Raw genomic sequence first — 27,479 nt, 5'->3', positions numbered from 1 at the left:
AGGTCCAGAGTTTTGGGATAATCTATTAAACAAATTCAAAACCTCAACAAACATTGTAAAATTGAGCAACGGTAAACCTCCTGTACAATAAACCAATCCTCAAAGGAGAAATCCATTGTTCCATATAGACCTTAGAAAGAAAGACAAATGTTGATTAAGAATAAACATGGAAAGTTTTCAGGGACTTTTGGCCCTGGTCTGATCAAAGGCCAATGCATCAAAATATTGTTCTTGTTTCTCTTTCCCTTGCAGGTATGAGTTTGGCCAAGCTCTGTTCATAGGATGGGCTGCTGCTGCCCTCTGTCTACTCGGTGGGGCCTTCCTGTGCTGCTCTTGCTCCAAAGGTACTGGGGGATCCTACCCAAGCAATGCCTACCCACGATCACAAGGTGCTCCTTCTACTGCAAGGAACTACGTGTGAGACCAGCAGAACTACTGAGAGGAACCTACTCAAGCTACTCACTTGCTGTGTGTCCCTTTAAGTGAGGAATACCTAGTATTATCCTTCATGACATTTCCTAAAAGACGAGTCGGAACTTAATTAATTTCTTCCATTTACTTGCTTACATTTCAATTTCAGCTCGTCTTAAATAAACCAGTTGTCAATTTTTTTGTTTTCAGTACAGAATATAGAATATTTTGCCTGCAAATGATCATATATTCTTATCACGTATCAAATGTCATATGAGTATTTCAGTATGAGGGATTGTAAGGGACTTGTATATTTGTGATAGGGAAACTGGGTGTTCTTTTAGGATAGAGGACAGGAACTCAAATACAGTCAAGCTTTCAATTGCTGCATTACAATACGCTTGGTTCACACACACAATCCTTTTGGTACAGTGTCTGCCAGATGATTGTTCAGCATTAATGATCACTTTTATTAAAGGAGAGGGGCAGAAAATGGAAAAGCTGGGGATATAGAATAATTGTAGTCACAAAATTTGCCTCACTTTAGCAGACTTGAAGTAACAGTGAAAATGAGGGTGTGTGATGGTGAATGCCTAAAACGCCCCATTGAAACCTCTTGATTTCGATTGAAGAAGAAAAGATACATTGAAAAGTCACTTCGCTCTAGATGGTTACATTTCCCCCACATTAATGAAAGAAAGACTTTGCTATTTCTCAATTTTGTGTAAGTCATGTTAAGGTTTAGAGCTCAATTTCAAATTTAAACATTATCTTAATTATTGTGCTCAACAACAATACCTTTGAAATCCTCAAACATGTCTTTGTAACATTATTTACAAACCTGTTAAAAGTAATAAGCTGTCTCTATCAGAGTTGCTGAATGCACGCGTCTCTGAAATGCTTGTGTTGACCTGTCTTCATGTACATATAAAGGTGGCTGGTTGATTTGTTAGATATACTAATGCTCTGATACAGTAACCCTGTGTATTTCTGTGTTGTAATTCATATCCAGTGTACATTTGCTGGTTGCAATTGTTATATTCTATTTTCACCTTCAGCAACATCAACAGTACTCAGGGTAGGAAAGCATCACTTTAGTGTTCTGAGCTTCTTGACTTTTCCAGTAAGGCTGTAATTGTTAAATAATTGATATTCATCACTGTCTCAAAGAAACACAACTTGTCTAAACTAATGTTCATTTTCACACCATATACCAACAAATCCCTTCTTCGTTCAACAATTAGTGATTCAATTTCATCCACAACCTTTCTTTTGTTGCAGTTAATTAATGTTCCTCAGTCTGACCCCCATCCCCTGATACAGGGCAAGACAAGAACTGATTTTTGTCTTGAGTGGGCAAGTGGGGAGAAGTTGAACCGTCGATTGTTGAACATACCTGATGAATATTTCCAGAATCACTAGAGGGTCAGATTTCTCCAACTCTCCCTCTTGATTCTGAGGCAGAATTGTTGGACTGCCGACTCCTTAAATTTCAAGGTGGAATTGAAACTGACTCTGAGTAAATCCTGGAGTGGAAGTGAAATTGTTGCTTTGGCTGGCTGATTTGGATGATTTGGAATCAGTTTGCTGACGTTTTCAATGAGGGATGTCAAGGTATGGGTTCATGAAACTAGTCTTCTACGTGACTGAAATCAAATATATATGGTGTAAGTTTACAATGAACTGTTTCTTAACTGTGTGCAATTATTTGTTGAAATTTTCGGCAGTTATTCAACTTGTTATCCAAATAGGACTAAGCAGTGCCGGAAATTGCAACCCTGAAGTGTTTTTAGGCCCCTCAATTTCATTTACATATAGAATAGAAGAACAAACATTTATTAATCTATTCTTTTATGTTTTACTACTTTCCAGAGCATGCCTATGTGTGTTAACTTAAGTGATACAATTTCCGCAGCAAGTAAATTACCCTCATCCAGCAGAGACTAAGTCAGTCTCCATCAACCTGCTGTTTCTGAAATGCTAAGCATTTGTTTTAAATGCTGCAAAACAAAAACAAAAACGAAAATTGCTGGAAATGCTTAGCAGGTCTAGCAGCATCTGTGGCAACAAATCAGTTAACATTTCTGGTCCAATTCCTTCAGAATTGATGTGGCCTAGATAAAATTGTTTTTTATGTAGAAGATCTGATGTGTGTGTGTGTGTGTCTGTGTTGGGGGGGTGGTGCAGTGGAGAAGGAAGTAAGGATTTGTGTAAGTCATGTTAAGGTTTAGAGCTCAATTTCAAATTTAAACATTATCTTAATTATTGTGCTCAACAACAATACCTTTGAAATCCTCAAACATGTCTTTGTAACATTATTTACAAACCTGTTAAAAGTAATAAGCTGTCTCTATCAGAGAGTAAATGATTGGTGGAGATAAAGCCCAATGAGAGAGAAGAACAGCTGGACAGACAAAAGATTGGAGAACAATCAGCCTGGGAGAATGAATAGCTAATGGGGACTATAATTGGCTAACAGTGATTGTGTACAATAGCAGAACATGTGATAACAAGGCCTGATGCCTGTCAATGGGGAGAACATGTGGAAGGTGCCTCAACCCTAAAATTGTTGAATATGATATTGAGTCCAGAAGTCTGTCAAGTTCCCAAGTGAAAAATGAGACACTGTTCTTCCAGCTTGCGCTGCAGCACTGCAGCAAGCCCGAGACAGAGATGTTGGCCAGCGAACAAAGTGGCGGGTTTGTTCCAATATACAAAGAAAGTGCCATGCTCCAGGGCATGCAAATAGCTACTACAGTCATATCAATGGTCTGACAGTGGCTGCTGATTAGAACAGGTTGCAGCTTAGTCACTCAATGCAACTCACACATATCCTCATTGCCTCGATTACCCATGTTCTCCCATGTGTGCTGGGTTAAATGTGTGCTATGTTCAAAATAGCAATTAAAGATGTGCTCGTTCCATTTGGTACAAATCTCAACAGTGTGTCCAACAACCTTGAGCAAGTCTTGGAGTCATACAGCAGGAAGAGGCCCTTTGGCTCATCATAGCTCCTTCCTTCGTGCAATTGTCTGAATCTATGACTTGCTAGATCATCAAGCACCCATCTACTCTACTTCCATTTTCCAGCACTTGTCCCAAGGCCTCTTATGTTTATTGGCTTTTCAAGCGATCACCTAAAATGTTGTGATGGTTCCTGCCTGTACAACCCTTTCAGGTAGTGAGTTCCAGATGTCCACCAATCTTTGGGTGAATTTTTTCTCCTTACACCTGCTACAAACCTCCTGCCCTTGGCCTCAAACCTACACTTCTTCTTATTGATCTCTGCTAAGCATAAGTGATTCTTCCTACTTGTCCTGTATATGCAACTCATAATTTTGGACACCTCAATCAGGCTCCTCTTTAATCTTCTCTATTTAAGGAAAACCGCACCAGCCTATCTAATCTCTCTTCAGAGCTGTTCCATACACCTCGAAAGCCCTATCTCATTGAATATTCTTCTGTGCATTCTAATTAGAGTTTTGTTAATTGATCATTGTCAGAAATTTTAGAAGAGCCCTTTTAAAATTAGCTGAACTCTAGATCTTTGTGGCTGGAACAAAAAAAAAGTCATACTGAAATTTGAAATAGTAATTCCAGCTTTAATTTTTTTAAAGGAGATCCTGGTGACAGTGAAGTGGTGTAGCTTGCTAAGGATCCAGACTTTCAAAAGACTATTATTGTGGTTTATTTTGCAATAGCTCACACGTCCCTTTGGACTTGTTGCTAGCCTAGATTTTTTGTATATTATCCAGCGTTGATTAATTGTGCCTTTCTAGACTTTCTCAGAAACCAGGTTTCTGGTTTTGGACCTGTTGTTTCATGCATTACATGTATCCAAAGATATGCGGTGAATTGATTTTTTTTTGTACTGAGCATATTCTATGAATTTTACAATAAATGGGGTATTATTTATTTTAAGTGGAGAAACTGAAATGTTTGCTACTTTGAATGAGTAAGAAAAGGGTTGCTCTCTTAGGCCTCTCAATTTCTGCCAAGCAGCAATAGAATCATAGAGTCATACAGCATGGACACAGACCCTTTGTTCCAACCAGTCCATGCTGACCATAATCCCAAACTAAACTAGTCCCTCCTACCCGTACTTGGCCCATATACTACCAAACATGTCTTATTCATGTACTTACCACAATGCCTTTTATGCATTGTAACTGTACCCACATCCACTCCTTCCGCTGGAAGTTCATTCTATGTACAAACCACTCTCTGTGTAAAAAAAAATTGCCCCTAATGTCTTTTTAAAATCTTTTTTTCCTTTCACCTTATGCCCTGTAGTCTTGAAATCCCCAACCTGCGGGTAAAGACACCTGCCATTCACCTTATCTATACCCCTCATGGTTTTATAAGCCTCTGTAGGGCCACCCGACAAGCTCCTATGCTCCAGTGAACAAAGTCCCAGCCTCTCCTTACAACTCAAAGCTTTTTTTTCTGGCAACCACCTGGTCAGTCACTTCTGAACCCTCTCCAGCTTAATAATATCCTTCCCATAACAGGGTGACCAGAACTGGACACAGTATTCCAGAAGAGGCCTCACCGACATCCTGTACAACTTCAACATAACATCCCATTTCCTTTACTCACAGATCTGAGTAAGGAAGGCAAGTGCTAAATGCCTTTATAATCACCCTGTCTGCATGTGATGCACGTCAAAGAATTATATACCTGAACCCCCCCAATGTACTACAGCACTACCCAAGGCCCTACTTTTAATTATGTAAGTCCTGCCCTTGTTTCTTTTTCACCAAAATGCAATATCTGGCATTTATCCAAATTAATCTCCATCAGAGATTAACACTGATCAACTCCTCAGCCCATTGACCCAACTGATCAAGGTCTCTTTGTATTGTTAGATAGTCTACTTGTTCACTATACCACCAATTTTGGTGTCATCCACAAACTTAATAAATGTGCCTTCTATATGCTCACCTAAGTCATTTATATAAATGGCAAGCAAAAGTAGACCCACACCGATCCCTGTGGAACACGATTAGTAACAGGCCTTCGGTCCGAAAAACAACACTCCACCATCTCTTGTGCCATTAAGCCAACTTTGTATTCAACTGGCAAGCTCACCCTGAATCTGATCTAACTTTACTGAATAGTCTACGACACAGAATCTTGTCAAAGGTTTATGGGATAAATTTTTATGGGTTAATATAATTATTGGCCTGGGTACTACTTTCAGTCAGCCTTCTCTTCTCAGAAGCTTTGAACGATGCACAGCAGCTGCAGCTAAACCGAGTCTTTACTCTAATCCTCTTCCTTTTTTCAACAGTTAGTGCCCAAAGAGGGACATACTTGCATTTCCATAGTGCCATTCACATCTCAAAGCGCTTCACAGCTAATGGAGTCATTTTGAGTGTGATTGCTTTTGAAGGTTAGCAATTAATTTGTATATAGCAAGCCCTACAAACAACAATGGAATGAATGATCAGTTGAATTGTTTGTTATGTGATTATTGGTTACGGGAAAAATTTTGGCCACCGCCCATGTTGACTCGCACACTCTCAAACAATGACCATGAAAATATGCAGTCTACCTGAAGGAGTGATCTACTACTTCATTCAACACTCTGACAGCACAGCACAGCACTGGCTTAGAATTAGACTCTGGAGTTGGCCCTAAAATTACAATGTGACTGCAAGGCACGATCACCACTGTGAAGCTACGACTGCTAACTCAAATCATAGTATGTTGGCCCTTATCTCTTCACTGAGATAGTTTTTTGTTCAAACATTAGTATGAAAAGGCAGACAGCTGTATTAGTGCATTGCAGAGGCCTTGAAAACCAGAAAGTGTAAAAATATGTCCCTCTCATTTTTCCCCTGCAACACACAGTGAAATTAAAAAGACAGGCATCTGCCATCTTCATGTAACATGTCCTTGAAAGATGAAACCTCCTCATTAGACTTAAACCCACAAAAGGTTTCTAAACATGAGATAAAACCTGTAACATTAAGCCATTTAATATAGACTCACTCACTAAGGAAGAATGGCATTTCTAGTGTGATCCAATGAAAATTCCAAAATATTTTTCTTCCTTTTTTAAAAACACATGTTGACAGTTAAACCTATTTGAAACCATCACCCTCTCAATAATTACATTAAAAATAAACCATAGCCTCAGATAAACAGTTGATGTTTTGATTGCTGCTCTACCTGATTACCCTGAGTCCTGACCATCTAGCTCTACATTAGTTGTAATATCTCCCCTGGATCCATTCACAGAACATAGAAGACCATTTGAACCTGCCTCAATTTAGGGTTGCATGGTGGCTCAGCAGTTAAGCATTACAGCCTCAAGTGCCAGTGACTCAGATTCAATTCTACCCTTGGGCGACTGTCTATGAGGAGTTTGCACATTTTCCCGGTGACTGTGGGATTGACAAAGATGTGCAGTTTAGGTGGATTGGCCATGCCAAATTGCCCGTAGTGTTCAGAGATGTGTAGGTTAGGTACATTAAACATGGGAAATGCAGGGTTATAAGCTAAGGGAATGGGTCTGGGTGGGATGCTTTTCGGTGGGTGGATGCGACTTGTTGGACTGAATGGCCTGCATGCATATTGTAAGGATCCTAACGATCTAACTACAAATTCATTGTGGATTGAGTATAGAGCCCAAAGTGTGACCAATCCTGTATTGGAAAGAAAAAAAATAACGTTGAAGCTTTTAGATCATCACTTTGTAGTTCAATAAACAGTTTTAATTTATAATAGGGAAGTCAGATATCAATTTACACACAGCAAGATTCCACAACTACCAGTTGAGCATAATCCCAGATTATGACCTTATATCTCTGGATTGCGTGTTATAATGTGAAGGAATTTAGCATTGAGGTTAATTTCTTTGTGAATTTCAGTAGGAAATCAAACCTTTAAACTGAGGCTTTTACTAGCATGTTCTAGCCTAGAGCTGTAGACAGTCATGGTAGAGAGGCCAACATGGCTGACCAGCAATCTTGAGTTTTGGGTCTTCTCAAAAGTGGCAGACCCATAGAAAGAGGCAGAGAGGTGAAATTTCATACCTTCAATAAAGATATTCTATTAACATACCCACGGTCTCAAGTGTAATTAAATGTGTGTTCTTTTTCTGACTCAATTATTGCAACCTGTTAGAACTTGCAGGCCAAGCCCTGTTGATTTGTATGTAGAGGTAACAGTCAGTCCCAAGTGATTCTTCACATTAAAAAAAATCCCTAAGCATACCTTATAAAACCATGATAACAAAGTGTGGAGCTGGATGAACACAGCAGGCCAAGCAGCATCTCAGGAGCACAAAAGCTGACGTTTTGGGCCTAGACCCTTCATCAGAGTTCATCCAGCTCTACACTTTGTTATCTTGGATTCTCCAGCATCTGCAGTTCCCATTATCCCTTATAAAACCATTGTTTCTTTCCTTAAAAAGACACCAAGCTGTATGAGATTCTTTGGGAATTAACTCTGCTGTTTGAGACTGGCATACAGAGTCTTGGGAGGAGTTCAGCAAGGGAATTGCATTCAGTCATTGACACCACCACACTTCAGGAAGTGCATTTTGGTCTTGGAGAGAATGTGGCTATAGTGGTAATCTGTGCGTTTCCAGACTGTTGAGTTCAGTTACCAGCTCAAAGTTTCTGGAAAGTGAACTGATTCTAATGATAACCCTAACCCTAACCCTATCACAGGGCTCCCCCCACAACATGTAGTACAGATTTGTGGCTCACAATTTGTTCTGTAGAGGAGATCTTGAGCAGTAAACAGATCCCTGCTTCTGAGTAGAAGGTGCAGGTTCAACAACTCCCGCTCTAGATCTTGACAGACAAGGAATGTGTTTTCATAACGTGGACCAAGCAAGTTAGGGATCAACCTGAAAGTCCTTTCAATGCTCACCAATGGTAGGCTGTAAGATTCGGAGAGATTGCTGGTCAGCCATGTTGGCCTCTCTACCATGACTGTCTACAGCTCTAGGCTAGAACATGCTAGTAAAAGAGCATCTTCACACAGCAACTTGGACTCCTTCGGCATGTTGGGAATGAAGCTGTTGGCACAGGTAGCTGAGTCAGATTGATGTCTAAGAACAGGAATTGAACCCCATTTCAGTTCAGGTGATTCGGGGCTTGCCTCCACCCTTTCCCCAGTAGTGGAGTGTCATGATGTGGTCGGGTTAGACTCACTCCCTCCGGGCAAAGAAGGGATACTTTGTTTTGAAATTTCTCAGTGGATTTTCATCAGCATTGAAACACAAATCTGCATTCAAACCATGATAGCATTCTAACTCCACACCCCTCATCCCTTGTATCATTTCACCTTGTGTCTGTTTTCAAACTTGACAAACGATGTCAAGGGTAATTTTCAACATTGAGAAGGCTGAAATCCTGTCAATGAAGGTTATTCCAATGATTCACCAGAACGTATTCCCACAGACTGAGGAGGTAGTTGAACATGTCAGGACTGGAATGAAACAACAAGTTTGAATACTATAAATCTTTTTCTTTAAGTATTTTCCTTGTTTCTACCCTCCTGAGGCAACACAGCATTTAGGATCCACGACCACCCAGCTAAATGCAGCGTTTGCACATACATCAGGAGCTTTTTTAAAAAAACTCTCTGATCTCACCTGAAAGTTAAGAGTCGGCTTGGGGTGGGGACAGCGCCAAATGTAATTGAATAAAAGTTGAAGACCCTACCAGAAGAATCTCTATATTGCCACCTGGTGTTGGAAGGCATATGCTTTCAATACATTTCTGTGTCCACCAGGGGACTCTACTTATCAGGAATCAAGATCACACTGTGGGCCCAGTGAATGGATCAAGAACAAGGGGTGCAGAAAGAGGCAACTGCCATATTAGTCCACATGGATTTACACTTCAAACTACCTTTAACCATGTTGAATTCTAAAATCTTACATGCAGAGGGAGACTTCCATGACAGATTATAGAAAGTGGTCATTAATTGTGAGTCGTCATGTGTTTGCTTTGTAGATAAGTGAAAAGAATGAAATGAATCTGATACAGATAATGAGAGCAACATCAAACATCCGCATCTTATACACAGATTCAGCTGAGAATTTCCTGGGGTATTTAGAGTGTGGGTCTCAGAATCAGGGTCAAGACCAAACACTCTCAATGTTAGGACTTTAACAGCTTTACATGAGATCCTAGCCTGAGCTTTCTCTGAGATAGCCAGAACTGTAGATGGTGGAGCCGGAGACAGCACAGTGTGGAGCTGGGGGAATACAGCAGGTCAGGCAGCATTAGTGGAGCAGGAAGGTGCACGTTTCAGGTCAGGACCCTTCTTCAGATCCTTCAAAATTGCTTTACCAGCTGTGCTCCTCCAGCTTCATGCTGTGTTGTCTCTGAACTTCCTCTGTGTCTGGGAGCTGATCTTCTTTCAAAATGTGGACTGAAAATTAGGCAGGAACAGGGAATGTCATGTCTCTGTCGAGAAGGGCATCTCTGGGATTTGCCAACAGACAAGACAGCTGATGCTGTCACTTCCCTACAAATTGCTGGGCATTTAAAGGAGATGGAATTGCAGGGTGACATCACTTGTAGCTCTTGCAACTTGGATCTCTTGCAGCTTCCGAATGCTGGATTGTTCTCAATGCCCAGTTGTAAAGGATGATCTTGGAGCCAGGAGATATGGAGCATGAAAGGGATTCAGGTGCCTATGTGCTTAAATCACTACAAGTTAGAACATGGGTACAAAATAAAACAATCAGAAAGGCAAATTGAAAATTGACTTTTAGCTCAATGAGGCTTCAGATTTTCAGAGACCTGGGAAGATTTGAGCCAGAGAACTGTGTTCAGTCATTGACCCCAACACACTTCAGAAGGCCTTGGAGGAAATGTGGTAGATTCAGCGGATCAATGCATGGTCATAAAATGTTAAATGAGGGGACTGAATTTTATCAACAAGGCTTGTACTCCCAGGATTTGAAGTCTGAGGAATGGTGTGATATGATGTATTCCTGGACTCAGTGTGATAGGGAATCTGAAATAAGGATGTGCAAAATCAAAATTGGAACTAAACCATTTAAGTGTGCAATCAGCAAACACTTCACTGTGCTAAGTGAACTGGAAATCTGGAACTCCCATCCGCAGGGACATATTAAAAGCTTTAGGACAGAGGTTGCTGGATTATTTGTGGGATAAGGGCATCATAGGTATAGAGCAAGGGCATTTGATGGAGAAGTGAGCTGTGTTCTAACTGAATAGCACTCACTGAATAAGCTTCCCCTCTGATTCTACACCTTCAATCTGTACAATGCTCTCTGATCTCAATCATGTATTAAAATTGAAAACAATCATTTTGACTCTTAACCTTTTTCCCTGGATCTGGTAACTTAAGATGCTGGTGACCATTGGGTATCAATTTCCACTTAAACTCTATTCCCCATTGGATGCTCAACCTTTCACCTTCGCCCTTTCTCCTCAATGATCAATCCCTCCCCCCATCACTTCCCCTTTATGGTAATCATGGTCCTGCCCTGTTTCGGGGCAATTTGGCAAGTTCTGGAGTTCTGCTTCCAGCCATGGTGGGGATTGGAGAAACCTCTGCTACCCATCTTTGGGGTCTGCAGCTCCTTGTTCTCCACAGTTCATTACAAGACAGTTGTGACAATTTCCACACGACTCTTTGTCTGATTTACCTGCAATGTTCCCTTGCTCTTTCAGTTTCACACATATTGTTTCCACAGAAAACGTTGAAATCAGAAGTGGAAAGATGGACATTGTCTGTGGGGTGTACTGTGGGGTGGTGGGAGGGCAGGGTAGGGGTGAGGTGAACATGCCCAACTTGTTCTGACTATGGCTTGGAAAAGAGGAAGTATTTCTACGGTTACAGTCGTAAGATGATTCAACTTCTCCTGCATGACACACACAGCTTACTGCATAAACCAATCATGCAGCATCCCAGAAATGGATGAGATGGCAAGCCATTACTGTGAAAAGTAATTTGAATATGCAACATGGGTAAGCAGAGTACAGAAGTATGTAACCAATAGGAGACCCCAAAACACAAATACACTCTCTCTAAAAAACATAGTCAATAAAACCCGAAGAGTCATATCACACTTAATATGGTAACTCTGTTTTTTCCTTCAACAGTTGATACCACACTTGCTGAATTTTTACAGCACTTTCTGTTTGCATTTCAGTAAAAACTTATATGGTGATGGGAGTTAGATCGCATGCTTCCTTTCACCTGCATTTACGGATGTACTTTGCTATCCGTGAATTGAATAAATTTCCTGTGTCTTGGCTTCAATTTGTATCTGAATTCTTGGCTGACAGGCATTGTAGGATATTAAAACAGGCATGGCTGAGGCTTTCAGGATCAGGGCAGGATTTGGCTATGTGACAGAAGTGGAAATGGATGTTCCTAGTGATGGCACTGACACATGGACAGAAGGTCATCAGGGTCAAATGCAACCCGAAGGTTAATAAGGTTCAGACTTAGCTGTTGGTAGATGAACAGAGTATATTGCTGGGAAATGGCACTTAATTGTGAATGTACGACTGGGATGTCAGGCCCTAAGTTGCGATAATGCAGTCTGCTGTACATGTTACATCTTGCCAAATTTTGTTGAGAGAAAGATATAGATCCTGACATCTTCAGCAGTCAACACCCACATTGTTATTGGCACAGGTCTGGCTACAGGAAGATTAATTTGCTGATCTTCATGTCCAAAAATATATATTTTTTCCTAGGAAAGCACATTAGAATCCTTTCTTTGATCTTTCTAAATATTTCCACGTGTTTTGTCTATATTAACTGAATGCCTTTGTGATTTAGAAGAAAACAACTCACAAGTCAGTGAACAGGAATGGGATGGTGCTGGAGTTGGGACAAGGGTAAGTCATAGAATGGAAAAAGGAGAGAGTGGTTAGGTATTGGAGCAAGGACAGAACAGAGTAGGGATGAGAATGGACGGGTGCAAGGTGTTTAAGTCAAAGCTTGAGATCTCAGCTCTTTTTTGCCCTAGTGTGGAAACCTCCTCAATGATGGAGAGAATTACGGTTCTCAAACTAGCTTTTAATTATATTTCTTCACAGGATGTCGGTGTCACTGGCTAAGTCAGCATTTATTGCCCATCCTCAATTGCCCAGGACAGTTAAGAACCAATTATAACACTATGAGTCTTTAATCACATGTAGATCAGACTAGGTAGGGGCAGCAAACTTTCTTCTGCCATGAACCAAGTGGGTTTTTACTGACAATCAATAGCCACCATTAGACTTCAAATTTAATTCAAATTCCAGCAGCTGCAGTAGTGACGTTAGAACCCATGTTTCCAGAGCATTAGTTTGAGGCTCTGGATCATTAGACCAGTGGCTTACCACAACACTAGCACTTCCCAAAGTATTTCAAAGAGATTTGCAGCAAATTCAGTTCCACATGAAGCAAAAAAAAAACTGCAGATGATGGAAAACTGAAATTAGAATGAAAACACAAGAAATACTTAGCATGTCAGTGGGATGATTTTAATGTGGTAATTCAGATCTGCACCAGATTCACAAATACTAACTTATGGTTGAATCAAGGAGCTGTGGTTTGCCTCAAAGGGTTCCAGGGAACTTAGGGAAATGGCCGTGGCCAGGAGCTGTCAGTGAATAAATGTGTGTTGTGTACGAGTTCTCCCAACGGCAATAAATTAGAACCCTTTAAAATCAGGAGCAGTATCAAAACACTGTGTCACCCCAGCTCTCCTGTGTCTGTGGTGACTGTGCTGGATGTTGTTCTAGGGTATCAGCTGGGGTACAATATCAATTTATAAGTAGAAAATAAAAACTATTTAAAATATTTTCAAATACAGCCCTGTCACTGACTTGAAGGCTGGCCTCAAGGGACCAGCTTTCAGCTCAAGTTGTCAAAGTGGCCATGGCCTCATTGGTATAGCACCATTGATCTCAGACAATGGATCAAAACAGAATTGGGGAGAAAATCTCATATTGTCAATGCAAAGGTAGGATTTAATCTCCACAAAGACTCTCCAACGCTCACTCTTACCAATACCATCATTGACAGATATATCTGCAGTCAAGAGATTGTTAAGGATGAGGATGAGGATGAGGGTGAGAATGAAGATGAGGGTGAGGATGAGGATGAGGATGAGGGTGAGGATGAGGGTGAGGGTGAGGGTGAGGGTGAGGGTGAGGATGAGGATGAGGGTGAGAATGAAGATGAGGGTGAGGATGAGGATGAGGATGAGGATGAGGGTGAGGATGAGGATGAGGATGAGGGTGAGGGTGAGGGTGAGGATGAGGGTGAGGATGAGGGTGAGGGTGAGGGTGAGGATGACGGTGAGGGTGAGGATGAGGGTGAGGATGAGGGTGAGGGTGAGGATGAGGGTGAGGGTGAGGGTGAGGATGAGGGTGAGGATGAGGATGAGGGTGAGGGTGAGGGTGAGGGTGAGGATGAGGATGAGGGTGAGGATGAGGGTGAGGGTGAGGGTGAGGGTGAGGGTGAGGGTGAGGATGAGGGTGAGGGTGAGGGTGAGGGTGAGGGTGAGGGTGAGGATGAGGGTGAGGGTGAGGATGAGGATGAGTACTTTTCCCATTTGGTTTCATCACCTTCTGCTGCAGGACCTGATTATTGTCCAGGATAGAGGCCTCTTGGAGCAATTGGCAAGATGCAGTCACCCAGTACCAACACTGACTTTTATTTTGGGAAATAACACTATTTAGCTTCTCCCCACTGCATAGATAATTAGAAAAATGCAATTCAATAAAATCTGATTTAGTATTAATGAGGTGTGATTTAGTATTAATGAATGTGGTTGCATGGAAATAGGCCTCTTCCCACTGACTAGCAAGATTCTCACCATGCTGTTCAAATCTTTGCAGTAAAATCTGATTTTTTTCTCAACATCAAAACTCTAACATTTTTACAAAGTCACTATATTTTCCCAATTTCTCCCCCTTTCATTCAAGGGCTGGAAAAATTCAACCCAAGTTATTTAGCCAACGACCCATTTCTCACACACTTTTGTAAATGCATCAACAATTTTTATTTTATTCATTTTCCGGATATGGGCATCAGTAGCTGGGCAAGCATTTATTGCCCATCCCCAACTCGACTTGAGAAATTATAACCTTGGTGGTTCTTAGCTGACCGATAACTTTTTCAACCCTATGCCATGCTGGGGTTGTGTTCAGATGGTCATGAGTAGCATGTTGTGGGACGAGGTTGAGGGCACTCATGTTGAGCACAGAGTCCCAGCTGAGGAGATCCTCAAAACTCTCCTTTCAATGAGTGTTGACTGCCTTACTGACCTTGATGAATTCAAATCTGTTCTCAGCTCTCTCTGCGTAGATCCTTGGTTACTTGGGCCATAGATGACTTTCACTGTGCTGAAGAATTGGCGCAAATCATGGTCATTGGTGAGTATAGGATTTCTTTTGCTCTTTCTATTCACCACTTCTTCTTTAGATTTCAGGAATGTTTTTGGCCTTTCATTTGTCTGAAGACAAAGAAACAAAGAAACCTACAGCACAGGAACAGGCCCTTTGGCCCTCCAAGCCTGCGCCGATCAAGATCCACTGTCTAACCTGTCATCTATTTTCTAACGCTCTGTGTCCGTTTGCTCCCTGCCCATCCATGTACCTGTCCAAAATATATCTTAAAAGACGCTAACGTGTCTGCGTCTACCACCTCCGCTGGCAACGCGTTCCAGGTGCCCACCACCCTCTGTGTAAAGAACTTTCCACACATATCTCCCTTAAACTTTCCTCCTCTCACTTTGAACTCATGACCCCTAGTAATTGAGTCCCCCACTCTGGGAAAAAGCTTTTTGCTATCCACTCTGTCTATACCCCTCATGATTTTGTAGACCTCAGTCAGGTCCCCCCCTCAATCTCCGTCTTTCTAATGAAAATAGTCCTAATCTATTCAACCTCTCTTCATAGCTAGCACACTCCATACCAGGCAACATCCTGGTGAACCTCTGCACCCTCTCCAAAGCATCCACATCCTTTTGGTAATGTGGCGACCAGAACTGTACACAGTACTCCAAATGTGGCCGAACCAAAGTCCTATACAACTGCAACATGACCTGCCAAATCTTGTACTCAATACCCCGCCCAATGAAGGAAAGCATGCCATATGCCTTCTTGATCACCCTATTGACCTGCGTTGTCACCTTCAGGGAACAATGGACCTGAACACCCAGATCTCTCTGTTCATCAATTTTCCCTAGGAATTTTCCATTTACTGTATAGCTCGCCCTTGAATTTGATCTTCCAAAATGCATCACCTCGCATTTGCCCGGAATGAACTCCATCTGCCATTTATCTGCCTAACTCTTCAGTCTATCTATATTCTGCTGTAATTTCTGACAGTCCTCTTCACTATCAGCTACTCCACCAATCTTAGTGTCATCAGCAAACTTGCTGATCAGACCACCTACACCTTCCTCCAGATCATTTACATATATCACAAACAACAGTGGTCCCAGCACAGATGCCTGTGGAACACCACTGGTCACAGGTCTCCAATTTGAGAAACTCCCTTCTACTACTACCCTCTGTCTCCTGTTGCCCAGCCAGTTTTTTATCCATCTAGCTAGCACACCCTGGACCCCATTTGACTTCACTTTCTCCATCAGCCTACCTTATCAAACGCCTTACTGAAGTCCACGTATATGACATCTACAGCCTTTCCCTCATCAATCAACTTTGTCACGTCCTCAAAGAATTCTATTAAGTTGGTAAGACATGACCTTCCCTGTACAAAACCATGTTGCCTATCGTTGATAAGCCCATTTTCTTCCAAATGGGAATAGATCCTATCCCTCAGTATCTTCTCCAGTAGCTTCCCTACCACTGACGTCAGGCTCACCGTTCGATAATTATCTGGATTATCCTTGCTGCCCTTTTTAAACAAGGGGACAACATTAGCAAGTCCCAGTCCTCTGGGACCTCACCCGTGTCTGAGGACACTGCGAAGATATCTGATAGGGCCCCGGCTATTTCCTCTCTCGCTTCCCTCAGAAACCTGGGATAGATCCCATCCGGACCTGGGGACTTGTCCACCTTAATGTCTTTTAGGATACCTAACACTTCCTCCTTCCTTATGTCAACTCGACCGAGACTAAGCAAATATCTATCCCTAACCTCAACATCCGTCATGTCCCTCTCCTTGGTGAATACCGATGCAAAGTACTTGTTAAGAATGTCACCCATTTTCTCTGACTCAGCGCATAACTTTCCTTCTTTGTCCTTAAGTGGGCCAATCCTTTCTCTAGTTACCCTCTTGCTCTTTATATATGAATAAAAGGCTTTGGGATTTTCCTTAACTATGTTTGCCAGCAATATCACATGTCCTCTCTTAGCCCTCTTAATCCCTTTTTTTCAGATTCGCTCTAGATTCCCGATATTCTTGCAAAGCTTGTCTGTCTTCAGTCACCTAGACCTCATGTATGCTTCCTTTTTTCTCTTGGCTAGTCTCACAATTTCACCTGTCATCCATGGCTCTCTAATCTTGCCTTTTCTATTCCTCATTTTCACAGGAACATGTCTCTCCTGCACATTAATCAACCTCTCCTTAAAAACCTCCCACATATCAAATGTGGATTTACCTTCAAACAGTTTCTCCCAATCTACATTCCTCAGATCCTGCCAAATCTTGGTATAGTCGGCCTTCCCCCAGTTTAGTACTCTTCCTTTAGGACCACTCCTATCCTTGTCCATGAGTATTGTAAAACTTACGGAATTGTGGTCGCTATTTCCAAAGTAGTCCCCTACTGTAATATCAACCACCTGGCTGGGTTCATTCCCAGCACCAGGTCCAGTATAGCCCTTTCCTGAGTTGGGCTACATACCTACTGCTCTAGAAAACCCTCCTGGACATACCTTACAAATTCTGCTCTGTCAGGTTCTAACACTGAGTGAATCCCAGTCAGTGTTGGGAAAATTAAAATCTCCCATCACCACCAACCTGTTTCTCCTACACCTTTCCATTATCTGTTTACATATTTGTACCTCTATCTCACGCTTGCTGTTGGGAGGCCTGTAGTACAGCCCCAACATTGTTACTGCATCCTTCCTATTTCTGAGTTCTACCCATATTGCCTCACTGCTTGAGTCCTTCATGGGGCCCTCCTTCAGTGCGGCTGTGATATTGTCTTTGACCATTACTGCAACTCCACCACCCCTTTTACCTCCCTCTCTATCCCGCCTGAAGCATCGATATCCCGGGACAACTAGTTGCCAGTCATGCCCTTCCCTCAACCAAGTCTCAGTAATAGCAATAACATCATACCTCCAGGTACCGATCCAAGCCCTGAGCTCATCTGCCTTCCTACTCCTGAAATATTAGTGATGTTTCGATATCAGGAACACCTTGCAACTTAATAGCTCTCTGAATCTTCTGGTAATTCTTGTCAAACCAGTCACAACAAATTCAAATTTGCTGGAATACGAGAGAGAAAGGGTCACCGGACCCGAAACGTTAACTCTGTTTTTTCCTTCACAGATGCTGCCAGACCTGCTGAGCTTTTCCAGCAACTTGTTTTTGCTCCTGATTTACAGCATCCACAGTTATTTCGGTTTTCATCTTGTCACAGCAGTCCCCTGACAGAGAAACCAAAAATAAAGGCTGAACTCTGTGGATGCTAGAAATCTGAAACATAGAAAATGCCGGAAAAACTCAGCCAGGTCTGGCAGCAACTATAGAGAGAGAGAAAAACAGACTTGAGTCTTCAAGTCTAGTTTGACTCTTCTTCAGAACACAAGAGAGCATGAGAAACTAATATCACCCTTTCAGGTTCTGTTTATGGTGGATTTAAGGATTTAACCTGCGGACCTTGGACATTCTGTGCTTCCTGTTTGTTCAGCAATGCCAGATTAATTCAGAGGCATTGACTGAGTAGATCTTTCCTCACAGAGTTCTTGCGTGCAATCACACGCAGCATGATTATGGAATTCACTTTAATTATTAGGCTTAAATTAGTTAAACATAGACTCCATTTATAGACCCAATCTAAAAAGTATATTAGTTCTGATTAATTAAAAGACTTATTCCAGATACAAGTCTGTTTGCACAAATTTCAAAGAATTTATTAATTGTGGTATAATAAGAGCAAAGGAAGTAATATTCAATAAATGCAGCAATTTCCAGTTGATCTACTTTGGAAGACTATCTCAGGGTTTCTAGCTGACTGGGCACTGGCCTCTGTTTCCGCCATCCTCTCAGGAAGAGAGTTCCAAAACCTCACAACAAACTGCAGCAGGAAAAACCTTCACCTCATCTCTGTTTTACATTGGTGAGCCCCGACTTTGAACAGTATCTCCTAGCTCTGGATTCTCCCATAAGAGGAAACACCTTTTCTACATCTACTCTGTCAAGACATCTCATGATTGTTTGTGTTTTAACCAAGCCACCTCTTACTCTTCCAAACTCTAGCACGTACAAGCATAAACTGTCCAATTCTTCCTCATAAGAAAATTTGCTCATTCCAGGTTGTAATCAGGTAAACCTTCTCTGAAACATCTCCAATGCATTTTCATCCTTCCTTAAATAAGGAGACCTATACTATAAACAGTACTCTAGGTGCAGTCTCACCATTACCCTGTATAACTGAAGCATAACCATAACCTTTGTATTTCATTCCCCTTGTTATAAATGACATCAGTTATTAGCTTTCCTATTTACTTGCTTTACCTGCATACTAAACTTTTGCAATTGACTGATTTATTGTCACGTGTGTGGAGTACAGTGAAAAGCTTTGTTTACAAGTAATACAGGCAGATCATTGTAAGCAAACATGTATAGATCAAAAAGACTTAGACAGTGCATGCAGGTTATATTGCACAAGATGTGGGCCATGCGAGATCAACACTAGCAAGATAAGCATTATTTGAGGCTACAGAGTCCATTCATCAGTCGAATAATGGCTGTGAAGAAGTTATACCTGAACAACCCTATTGTGTTAACAGTCTTAGCTGTTGGTAGGGGAACAGAGTATGTTGCTGGGAAGTGGCATTTTACAGTGAATGTATGATTGGGATGTCAGGCCCTAAGTTGCAATAATGCAGTCTGCTGCACATGTTACATCTTGCAAAATTCTGTTCGGAGAAAGAAATAGATCCTGATAACTTAAGCAGTCCATACCCACATTGTTATTGGCACAAGTCTGGCTACAGGAAGATTATTTTGCTGAGCTTCATGTCCAAAGAACAAATTAATTCCTAGGAAAGCACATTAGAATCTTTTTCTTGATCTTTCTAAATCTTGCTTTGTGTCTTGCCTGTATTAACTGAATGCTTTTGTGATTTAGAACAAAACAACTCCACAAGTCAGTGAACAGGAATGGGATGGTGCTGGAGTTGGGACAAGGGTAAGACATAGAATGGAAAAAGGAGAGAGTGGTTAGGTATTGGAGCAAGGACGGAACAGAGTAGGGATGAGAATGGACGGGTGCAAGGTGTTTAAGTCAAAGCTTGAGATCTCAGCTCTTTTTTGCCCTAGTGTGGAAACCGCCTCAATGATGGAGAGAATTACGGTTCTCAAACTAGCTTTTAATTATATTTCTTCACAGGATGTCGGTGTCATTGGCTAAGTCAGCATTTATTGCCCATCCTCAATTGCCCACAGGACAGTTAAGAACTAATTATAGTGCTGTGAGTCTTGAATCCCACATAGGTCAAGCTAGGTAGGGGCAGCAAACCAAACTTTCTTCTGCCGAGAACCAAGTGGGTTTTTACTGACAATCAATAGTCACCATTAGATTTTGAATTTAATTCAAATTCCAGCAGCTGCAGTAGTGACGTTAGAACCCATGTTCCCAGAGCATTAGTTTGAGACTCTGGATCATTAGACCAGTGGCTTACCACAACACCACCACTTCCCAAAGTATTCCAAAGCGATTTGCAGCAAATTCAGTTCCACATGAAGCAAAAATAAAAACAAGCTGCAGATGCTGGAAAACTGAAATAAGAATGAAAACACAAGAAACGCTTAGCATGTCAGGGAGATGATGCCATAGTGGTAATGTGACTGAAGTGATAATCCACCGGTGATAATGGGAACTGCAGATGCTGGAGAATCCAAGACAACAAAATGTGAGGCTGGATGAACACAGCAGGCCAAGCAGCAGCTCAGGAGCACAAAAGCTGACGTTTCGGGCCTAGACCCTTCATCAGAGAGGGGGATGGGGTGAAGGTTCTGGAATAAATAGGGAGAGGGGGAGGCGGACCGAAGATGGAGAGAAAAGAAGATAGGTGGAGAGAGTATAGGTGGGGAGGTAGGGAGGGGATAGGTCAGTCCAGGGAAGACGGACAGGTCAAGGAGGTGGGATGAAGTTAGTAGGTAGATGGGGGTGCGGCTTGGGGTGGGAGGAAGGGATGGGTGAGAGGAAGAACAGGTTGGACTGGTTTTGGGATGCGGTGGGTGGAGTGGAAGAGCTGGGCTGGTTGTGTGGTGCAGTGGGGGGAGGGGACGAACTGGGCTGGTTTAGGGATGCAGTTGGGGAAGGGGAGATTTTGAAACTGGTGAAGTCCACATTGATACCATTAGGCTGCAGGGTTCCCAGACGGAATATGAGTTGCTGTTCCTGCAACCTTCGGGTGGCATCATTGTGGCACTGCAGGAGGCCCATGATGGACATGTCATCTAAAGAATGGGAGGGGGAGTGGAAATGGTTTGCGACTGGGAGGTGCAGTAGTTTGTTGCGAACTGAGCGGAGGTGTTCTGCAAAGCGGTCTCCAAGCCTCCGCTTGGTTTCCCCAATGTAGAGGAAGCCACACCGGGTACAGTGGATGCAGTATACCACATTGGCAGATGTGCAGGTGAACCTCTGCTTAATGTGGAATGTCATCTTGGGGCCTGGGATAGGGGTGAGGGAGGAGGTGTGGGGGCAAGTGTAGCATTTCCTGCGTTTGCAGGGGAAGGTGCCGGGTGTGGTGGGGTTGGAGAGCAGTGTGGAGTGAACAAGGGAGTCACGGAGAGAGTGGTCTCTCCGGAAAGCAGACAGGGGTGGGGATGGAAAAATGTCTTGGGTGGTGGGGTCGGATTGTAGATGGCGGAAGTGTCGGAGGATGATGCGTTGTATCCGGAGGTTGGTGGGGTGGTGTGTGAGAACGAGGGGGATCCTCTTTGGGCGGTTGTGGCGGGGGCGGGGTGTGAGGGACGTGTTGCGGGAAATACGGGAGACGCGGTCGAGGGCGTTCTCGATCACTGTGGGGGAAAGTTGCGGTCCTTGAAGAATTTGGACATCTGGGATGTGCGGGAGTGGAATGTCTTGTCATGGGAGCAGATGCGGCGGAGGCGGAGGAATTGGGAATAGGGGATGGAATTTTTGCAGGAGGGTGGGTGGGAGGAGGTGTATTCTAGGTCACCAAGGTCGTCCAGTCCCTATACACCTGCATTCCGCAGGCAGATGGCCTCAACGCCCTCCGCTTCTTCCTGTCCCGCAGGCCCGACCAGTCCCCCTCAACCGACACCCTCATCCGCCTAGCTGAACTCGTCCTCACCCCCAACAACTTCTCTTTTGACTCCTCCCACTTCCTACAGACTAAGGGGGTGGCCATGGGCACCCGCATGGGCCCCAGCTATGCCTGCCTCTTTGTAGGTTACGTGGAACAGTCTCTCTTCCGCACCTACACAGGCCCCAAACCCCACCTCTTCCTCCGGTACATTGATGACTGTATCGGCGCTGCCTCTTGCTCCCCAGAGGAGCTCAAACAGTTCATCCACTTCACCAACACCTTCCACCCCAACCTTCAGTTCACCTGGGCCATCTCCGGCACATCCCTCACCTTCCTGGACCTCTCAGTCTCCATCTCAGGCAACCAGCTTGTAACTGATGTCCATTTCAAGCCCACCGACTCCCACAGCTACCTAGAATACACCTCCTCCCACCCACCCTCCTGCAAAAATTCCATCCCCTTTTCCCAATTCCTCCGCCTCCGCCGCATCTGCTCCCATGACAAGACATTCCACTCCCACACATCCCAGATGTCCAAATTCTTCAAGGACCGCAACTTTCCACCCACAGTGATCGAGAACGCCCTCGACCGCGTCTCCCGTATTTCCCGCAACACGTCCCTCACACCCCGCCCCCGCCACAACCGCCCAAAGAGGATCCCCCTCGTTCTCACACACCACCCCACCAACCTCCGGATACAACGCATCATCCTCCGACACTTCCGCCATCTACAATCCGACCCCACCACCCAAGACATTTTTCCATCCCCACCCCTGTCTGCTTTCCGGAGAGACCACTCTCTCCGTGACTCCCTTGTTCGCTCCACACTGCCCTCCAACCCCACCACACCCGGCACCTTCCCCTGCAACCGCAGGAAATGCTACACTTGCCCCCACACCTCCCCCCTCACCCCTATCCCAGGCCCCAAGATGACATTCCACATTAAGCAGAGGTTCACCTGCACATCTGCCAATGTGGTATACTGCATCCACTGTACCCGGTGCGGCTTCCTCTACATTGGGGAAACCAAGCGGAGGCTTGGAGACCGCTTTGCAGAACACCTCCGCTCAGTTCGCAACAAACTACTGCACCTCCCAGTCGCAAACCATTTCCACTCCCCCTCCCATTCTTTAGATGACATGTCCATCATGGGCCTCCTGCAGTGCCACAATGATGCCACCCGAAGGTTGCAGGAACAGCAACTCATATTCCGTCTGGGAACCCTGCAGCCTAATGGTATCAATGTGGACTTCACCAGTTTCAAAATCTCCCCTTCCCCAACTGCATCCCTAAGCCAGCCCAGTTCGTCCCCTCCCCCCACTGCACCCCACAACCAGCCCAGCTCTTCCACTCCACCCACTGCATCCCAAAACCAGTCCAACCTGTTCTTCCTCTCACCCATCCCTTCCTCCCACCCCAAGCCGCACCTCCATCTCCTACCTACTAACCTCATCCCACCTCCTTGACCTGTCCGTCTTCCCTGGACTGACCTATCCCCTCCCTACCTCCCCACCTATACTCTCTCCACCTATCTTCTTTTCTCTCCATCTTCGGTCCGCCTCCCCCTCTCTCCCTACTTATTCCAGAACCCTCACTCCATCCCCCTCTCTGATGAAGGGTCTAGGCCCGAAACGTCAGCTTTTGTGCTCCTGAGCTGCTGCTTGGCCTGCTGTGTTCATCCAGCCTCACATTTTGTTGCCCTGATAATCCACCGGTTCTGGCTGTGTTCTGGGGTCATGGGTTCACATCCCAGCATTGCATCTGCAGAATTTCTATCCAATTAACACAAACTTGGAATTGAAAGATATATATCATCGTGTGCCATTACAACACCCACCTCGTTCACTAATGCCTTCTTAGTAAAAGAAATCTGCTGTCTTTATCTGGCCTGGCCTACATGTGACCTCAGACCGATGGCAATAGGGTTATCTCTGAAATGTAAGCCTCATGACTCAAGGACAATTTGGGATGGGCAATAACTCTTGGCCTTGCCATTGACACCCACCTCCTACTAGGACACAAAAATTACTGTTTTGGGAGAGAAACAGAACTAATGGCCTGCAACTTGCTGCCCGGTAGCAATGAAATCTGTGAACTTCATGCAGATCTGCACCAGAATCGCAAACATTAACTTATGGTTGAATCCAGGAGCTGTGGTTTGCCAGAAAGGGTTCCAGCATTCCCAGCGAAATGGTTGGGGCCAGAAACTGTGAATATATGTGTGTTGTGTATGAGTCCTCCCACCAGTAGTACATCAGAAGACCATAAGACCGTAAGACATGGAGTGGAAGTACGGCCATTCGGCCCATCAAGTCCACTCCACCATTTAAACCATGTCTGATAGGCATTTCAACACCACTTCCCTGCACTCTCCCCGTAGCCCCTGATTCCTTTTGAGATCAAGAATTTGTCGATCTCTGCCTTGAAGGCATCCAACGTCCCAGCCTCCACTGCACTCTGCGGCAATGAATTCCACACACCCACTAAAGAAATGTCATCTCATTTCAGTTTTAAATTTACCCCCTCTAATTTTAAGGCTGTGCCCACAGGTCCTAGTGTCCCCGCCTAATGCTGAGTACAGGATTAAGGATAGGATTCTTGGCAGTGTGGAGGAGCAGAGGGATCTTGGTGTGCAGATACATAGATCCCTTAAAATGGCCACCCAAGTGGACAGGGTTGTTAAGAAAGCATATGGTGTTTTGGCTTTCATTAACAGGGGGATTGAGATTAAGAGTCGTGAGATCTTGTTGCAGCTCTATAAAGTTTTGGTTAGACCGCACTTGGAATACTGCGTCCAGTTCTGGTCGCCGTATTATAGGAAAGATGTGGATGCTTTGGAGAGGGTTCAGAGGAGGTTTACCAGGATGCTGCCTGGACTGGAGGGCTTATCTTATGAAGAGAGGTTGACTGAGCTTGGTCTCTTTTCATTGGAGAAAAGGAGGAGGAGAGGGGACCTAATTGAGGTATACAAGATAATGAGAGGCATAGATAGAGTTGATAGCCAGAGACTATTTCCCAGGGCAGAAATGGCTAGCTCGAGGGGTCATAGTTTTAAGCTGGTTGGTGGAAAGTATAGAGGGGATGTCAGAGGCGGGATCTTCACACAGAGAGTTGTGAGAGCATGGAATGCGTTGCCAGCAGCAGTTGTGGAAGCAAGGTCATTGGGGTCATTTAAGAGACTGCTGGACATGCATATGGTCACAGAAATTTGAGGGTGCATACATGAGGATCAATGGTCGGCACAACATTGTGGGCTGAAGGGCCTGTTCTGTGCTGTACTGTTCTATGTAATGGAAACAACTTCCTAGCATCCACCCCTTCTAAACTATACATTATCTTGTAAGTTTCTATGAGATCTCCCCTCAACCTTCTAAACTCTAATGAGTACAATCCCAGGATCCTTAGCCATTCATCATTCGCTAAACCTACCATTCCAGGGATCACCCGTGTGAATCTCCGCTGGACACGCTCCAGGGCTAGTATGTCTTTCCTGAGGTGTGAACCCTTTAAATCAGGAGCAGTGTCAAAACAGTGTATCATCACAGCTCTGGCGTTCATTCAGAATTTGGCAAAGTAGTTATGGGTGTATAAGGAGTACAGAAGGGGGCTGAGGACACATCCTTGGGACCTCCTGTGCTGACTGTTATTGTGGAGGAGGTGCAGTTATCTATCCTCACTGATGCCTATTTCACTCACGTGCCTTTGCATCTTAGACCTCTGCATTGTCTCAAACTTAGATTCTTTCTGCCAAATTAGAAAATTTTATGTTTTTCCACATTTTCCACATTCACTTAACTTATCTATATCTTTTTGCAGCCTTGAGATTCATTCTTTACAGCTTACTTTTCTACCTATCTTTGTGTTGTCAACAATTTTCACAGTCCCTTCACTAAGTAATGAGTATAAATTGTAAATAGTTGGTGTTCCAGTGTAGTTACTTGTTATATCTGGACAATCTGAAAAAGGCCGATTCATGCCGACTCTCTGCTTCCTGAGTATCTGTCAATATGCTACCCCGTACACTATTAGCTTTGATTTTTGCAATAATCTTTGATGTGATATCTTATTTAATGCTTCCGGGAATCTAAGTATTGTATATCCACTTGTTTCAGTTAATCCATAGCGCACAAAACCACAGACACACAGAACTGTCAGAGTGCAGAACAAGGCCATTCGGTCCATCATGCCCCCACTGATTCTATTAAATGTGTCAATCGCCTGCCCTTCCCCATATCCCTGAACACCATTTCCACTCAAATATTTAAATAAGTCAACCATTTCCCTCTTGAATGCCTCAATTGACCCTGCCTTCATCACATTTCTGGACAGTGCAACCCAGACCCTAAATACTTGCTGCGTGAAAAAGCTTTTTCTCGCAACAATCTTGCTTCATTTGCTCATAACTTTAAATCTATGCTCTCTTGTACTTTGTTTCTTATGAGTGGCAACTGTTTGTTCCTATATACTGTGTCCAGTGTGCTCATGATAGAAAAACCTCTATTAAATTGCCTCCCTTAAAGCCTCTGTTAAATAGTTACATTCACTATCTTCCAATCTAATGGAGCTGTTCTGGAAGTCTAAAGCCAATGCATAAACTATCTCACGAGTCACTGAAATCTTTTAAGCTCCTCAAATAAAGCCCCTGGGCACTTGCCTCCTTAGTTCCAACAATTTACTCATTACCCCTCTGGTAATTGTGATTTTCCTAGCTTCCTCCATTGTATTCCTTTTCCTGAATCTATCGCTGCTTCTGCAAGTATTTGTCTCATCTATAGTGAAGAATGATGCAAAAGGGCTATTCAATTCATTGGTCAATTCATTATTCTCCACAGTTAAGTCTCACTCTCACTTCCTTTATGACCAACACTCACTTTAAACATTTTCCTTTGAGCACTTATAGAAATTCTTCTTATCTGCTTTTATGTTTTTGACTAGTTTTCTCTTGCACTTTATAATACCCTATCCATTAATTGTTTTTGTAATTCTTTTAAGTTTTATGTTTCATCCAAACCTCTGACCTGCAAACAGTCTTTGCAGAATTGAATGCTTTCATTCTTATTTTGATACTACTAATGCATCTGTGACAAATGGTAACATCGTGAGGGATCCTGCAGGTCAACCATGATCAATACCAAGCCTCAAACTACAGGTTCTAGAACAGGGAAGCAGCCAGTTCTAGAACCAAATTGCAATGGCAACAGATGTAAACAAATGCTTTGTTTGCCACAGAGATAATGAGAACTGCAGATGCTGGAGAATCCGAGATAACAAAGCAGGAGCACAAAAGCTGACGTTTTGGGCTAATGTCAGCTTTTGTGCTGCTAAGATGCTGCTTGGCCTGCTGTGTTCATCCAGCTCCACACTTTGTTATCTTTGTTTGCCACATCTGACTCTATCTTTCTTATTCATGGGAGGTTGGCATCACTAGTTGGGCTGGCATTTATTGCTCATCCCTAGATATCTATAAGAAGATGGTAGTGAGCTGCCTCCTTGAAATACTGCAGCCCATGTGGGTTGATCCACAATACCAACTGGGAGGGAATTCCAGGATTTTGACCTAGTGAAACTGAAGCAAAGGCAATGTATTTCCAAGGATGGTGAGTGGCTTGGAGGGCAACTGATGCATCTGCTGCCTTTGTCCTTC

At 43.5% G+C, this 27,479-nt stretch overlaps 1 protein-coding gene across 2 annotated transcripts in view; it reads left to right on the top strand.

The window, feature by feature from the left end:
- Positions 1-4,332, top strand: part of LOC125457891 (claudin-1-like) — a 45,274-nt gene extending 40,942 nt beyond the window's left edge. For both annotated transcript variants that reach the window (XM_048542634.2, XM_048542633.1), the window contains exon 5: positions 253-4,332. In XM_048542634.2, the coding sequence (XP_048398591.1) occupies positions 253-421 (169 nt within the window). In that variant the 3' untranslated portion in view covers positions 422-4,332. The remainder of the gene's footprint in view (positions 1-252) is intronic.
- Positions 4,333-27,479: the final 23,147 nt, after the last annotated feature.

The sequence above is a fragment of the Stegostoma tigrinum genome, chromosome 14 (assembly GCF_030684315.1).
Source record: "Stegostoma tigrinum isolate sSteTig4 chromosome 14, sSteTig4.hap1, whole genome shotgun sequence".
In the NCBI taxonomy this organism is placed as follows: domain Eukaryota; kingdom Metazoa; phylum Chordata; class Chondrichthyes; order Orectolobiformes; family Stegostomatidae; genus Stegostoma; species Stegostoma tigrinum.
This window is presented reverse-complemented; position numbering and strand designations above follow the sequence as displayed.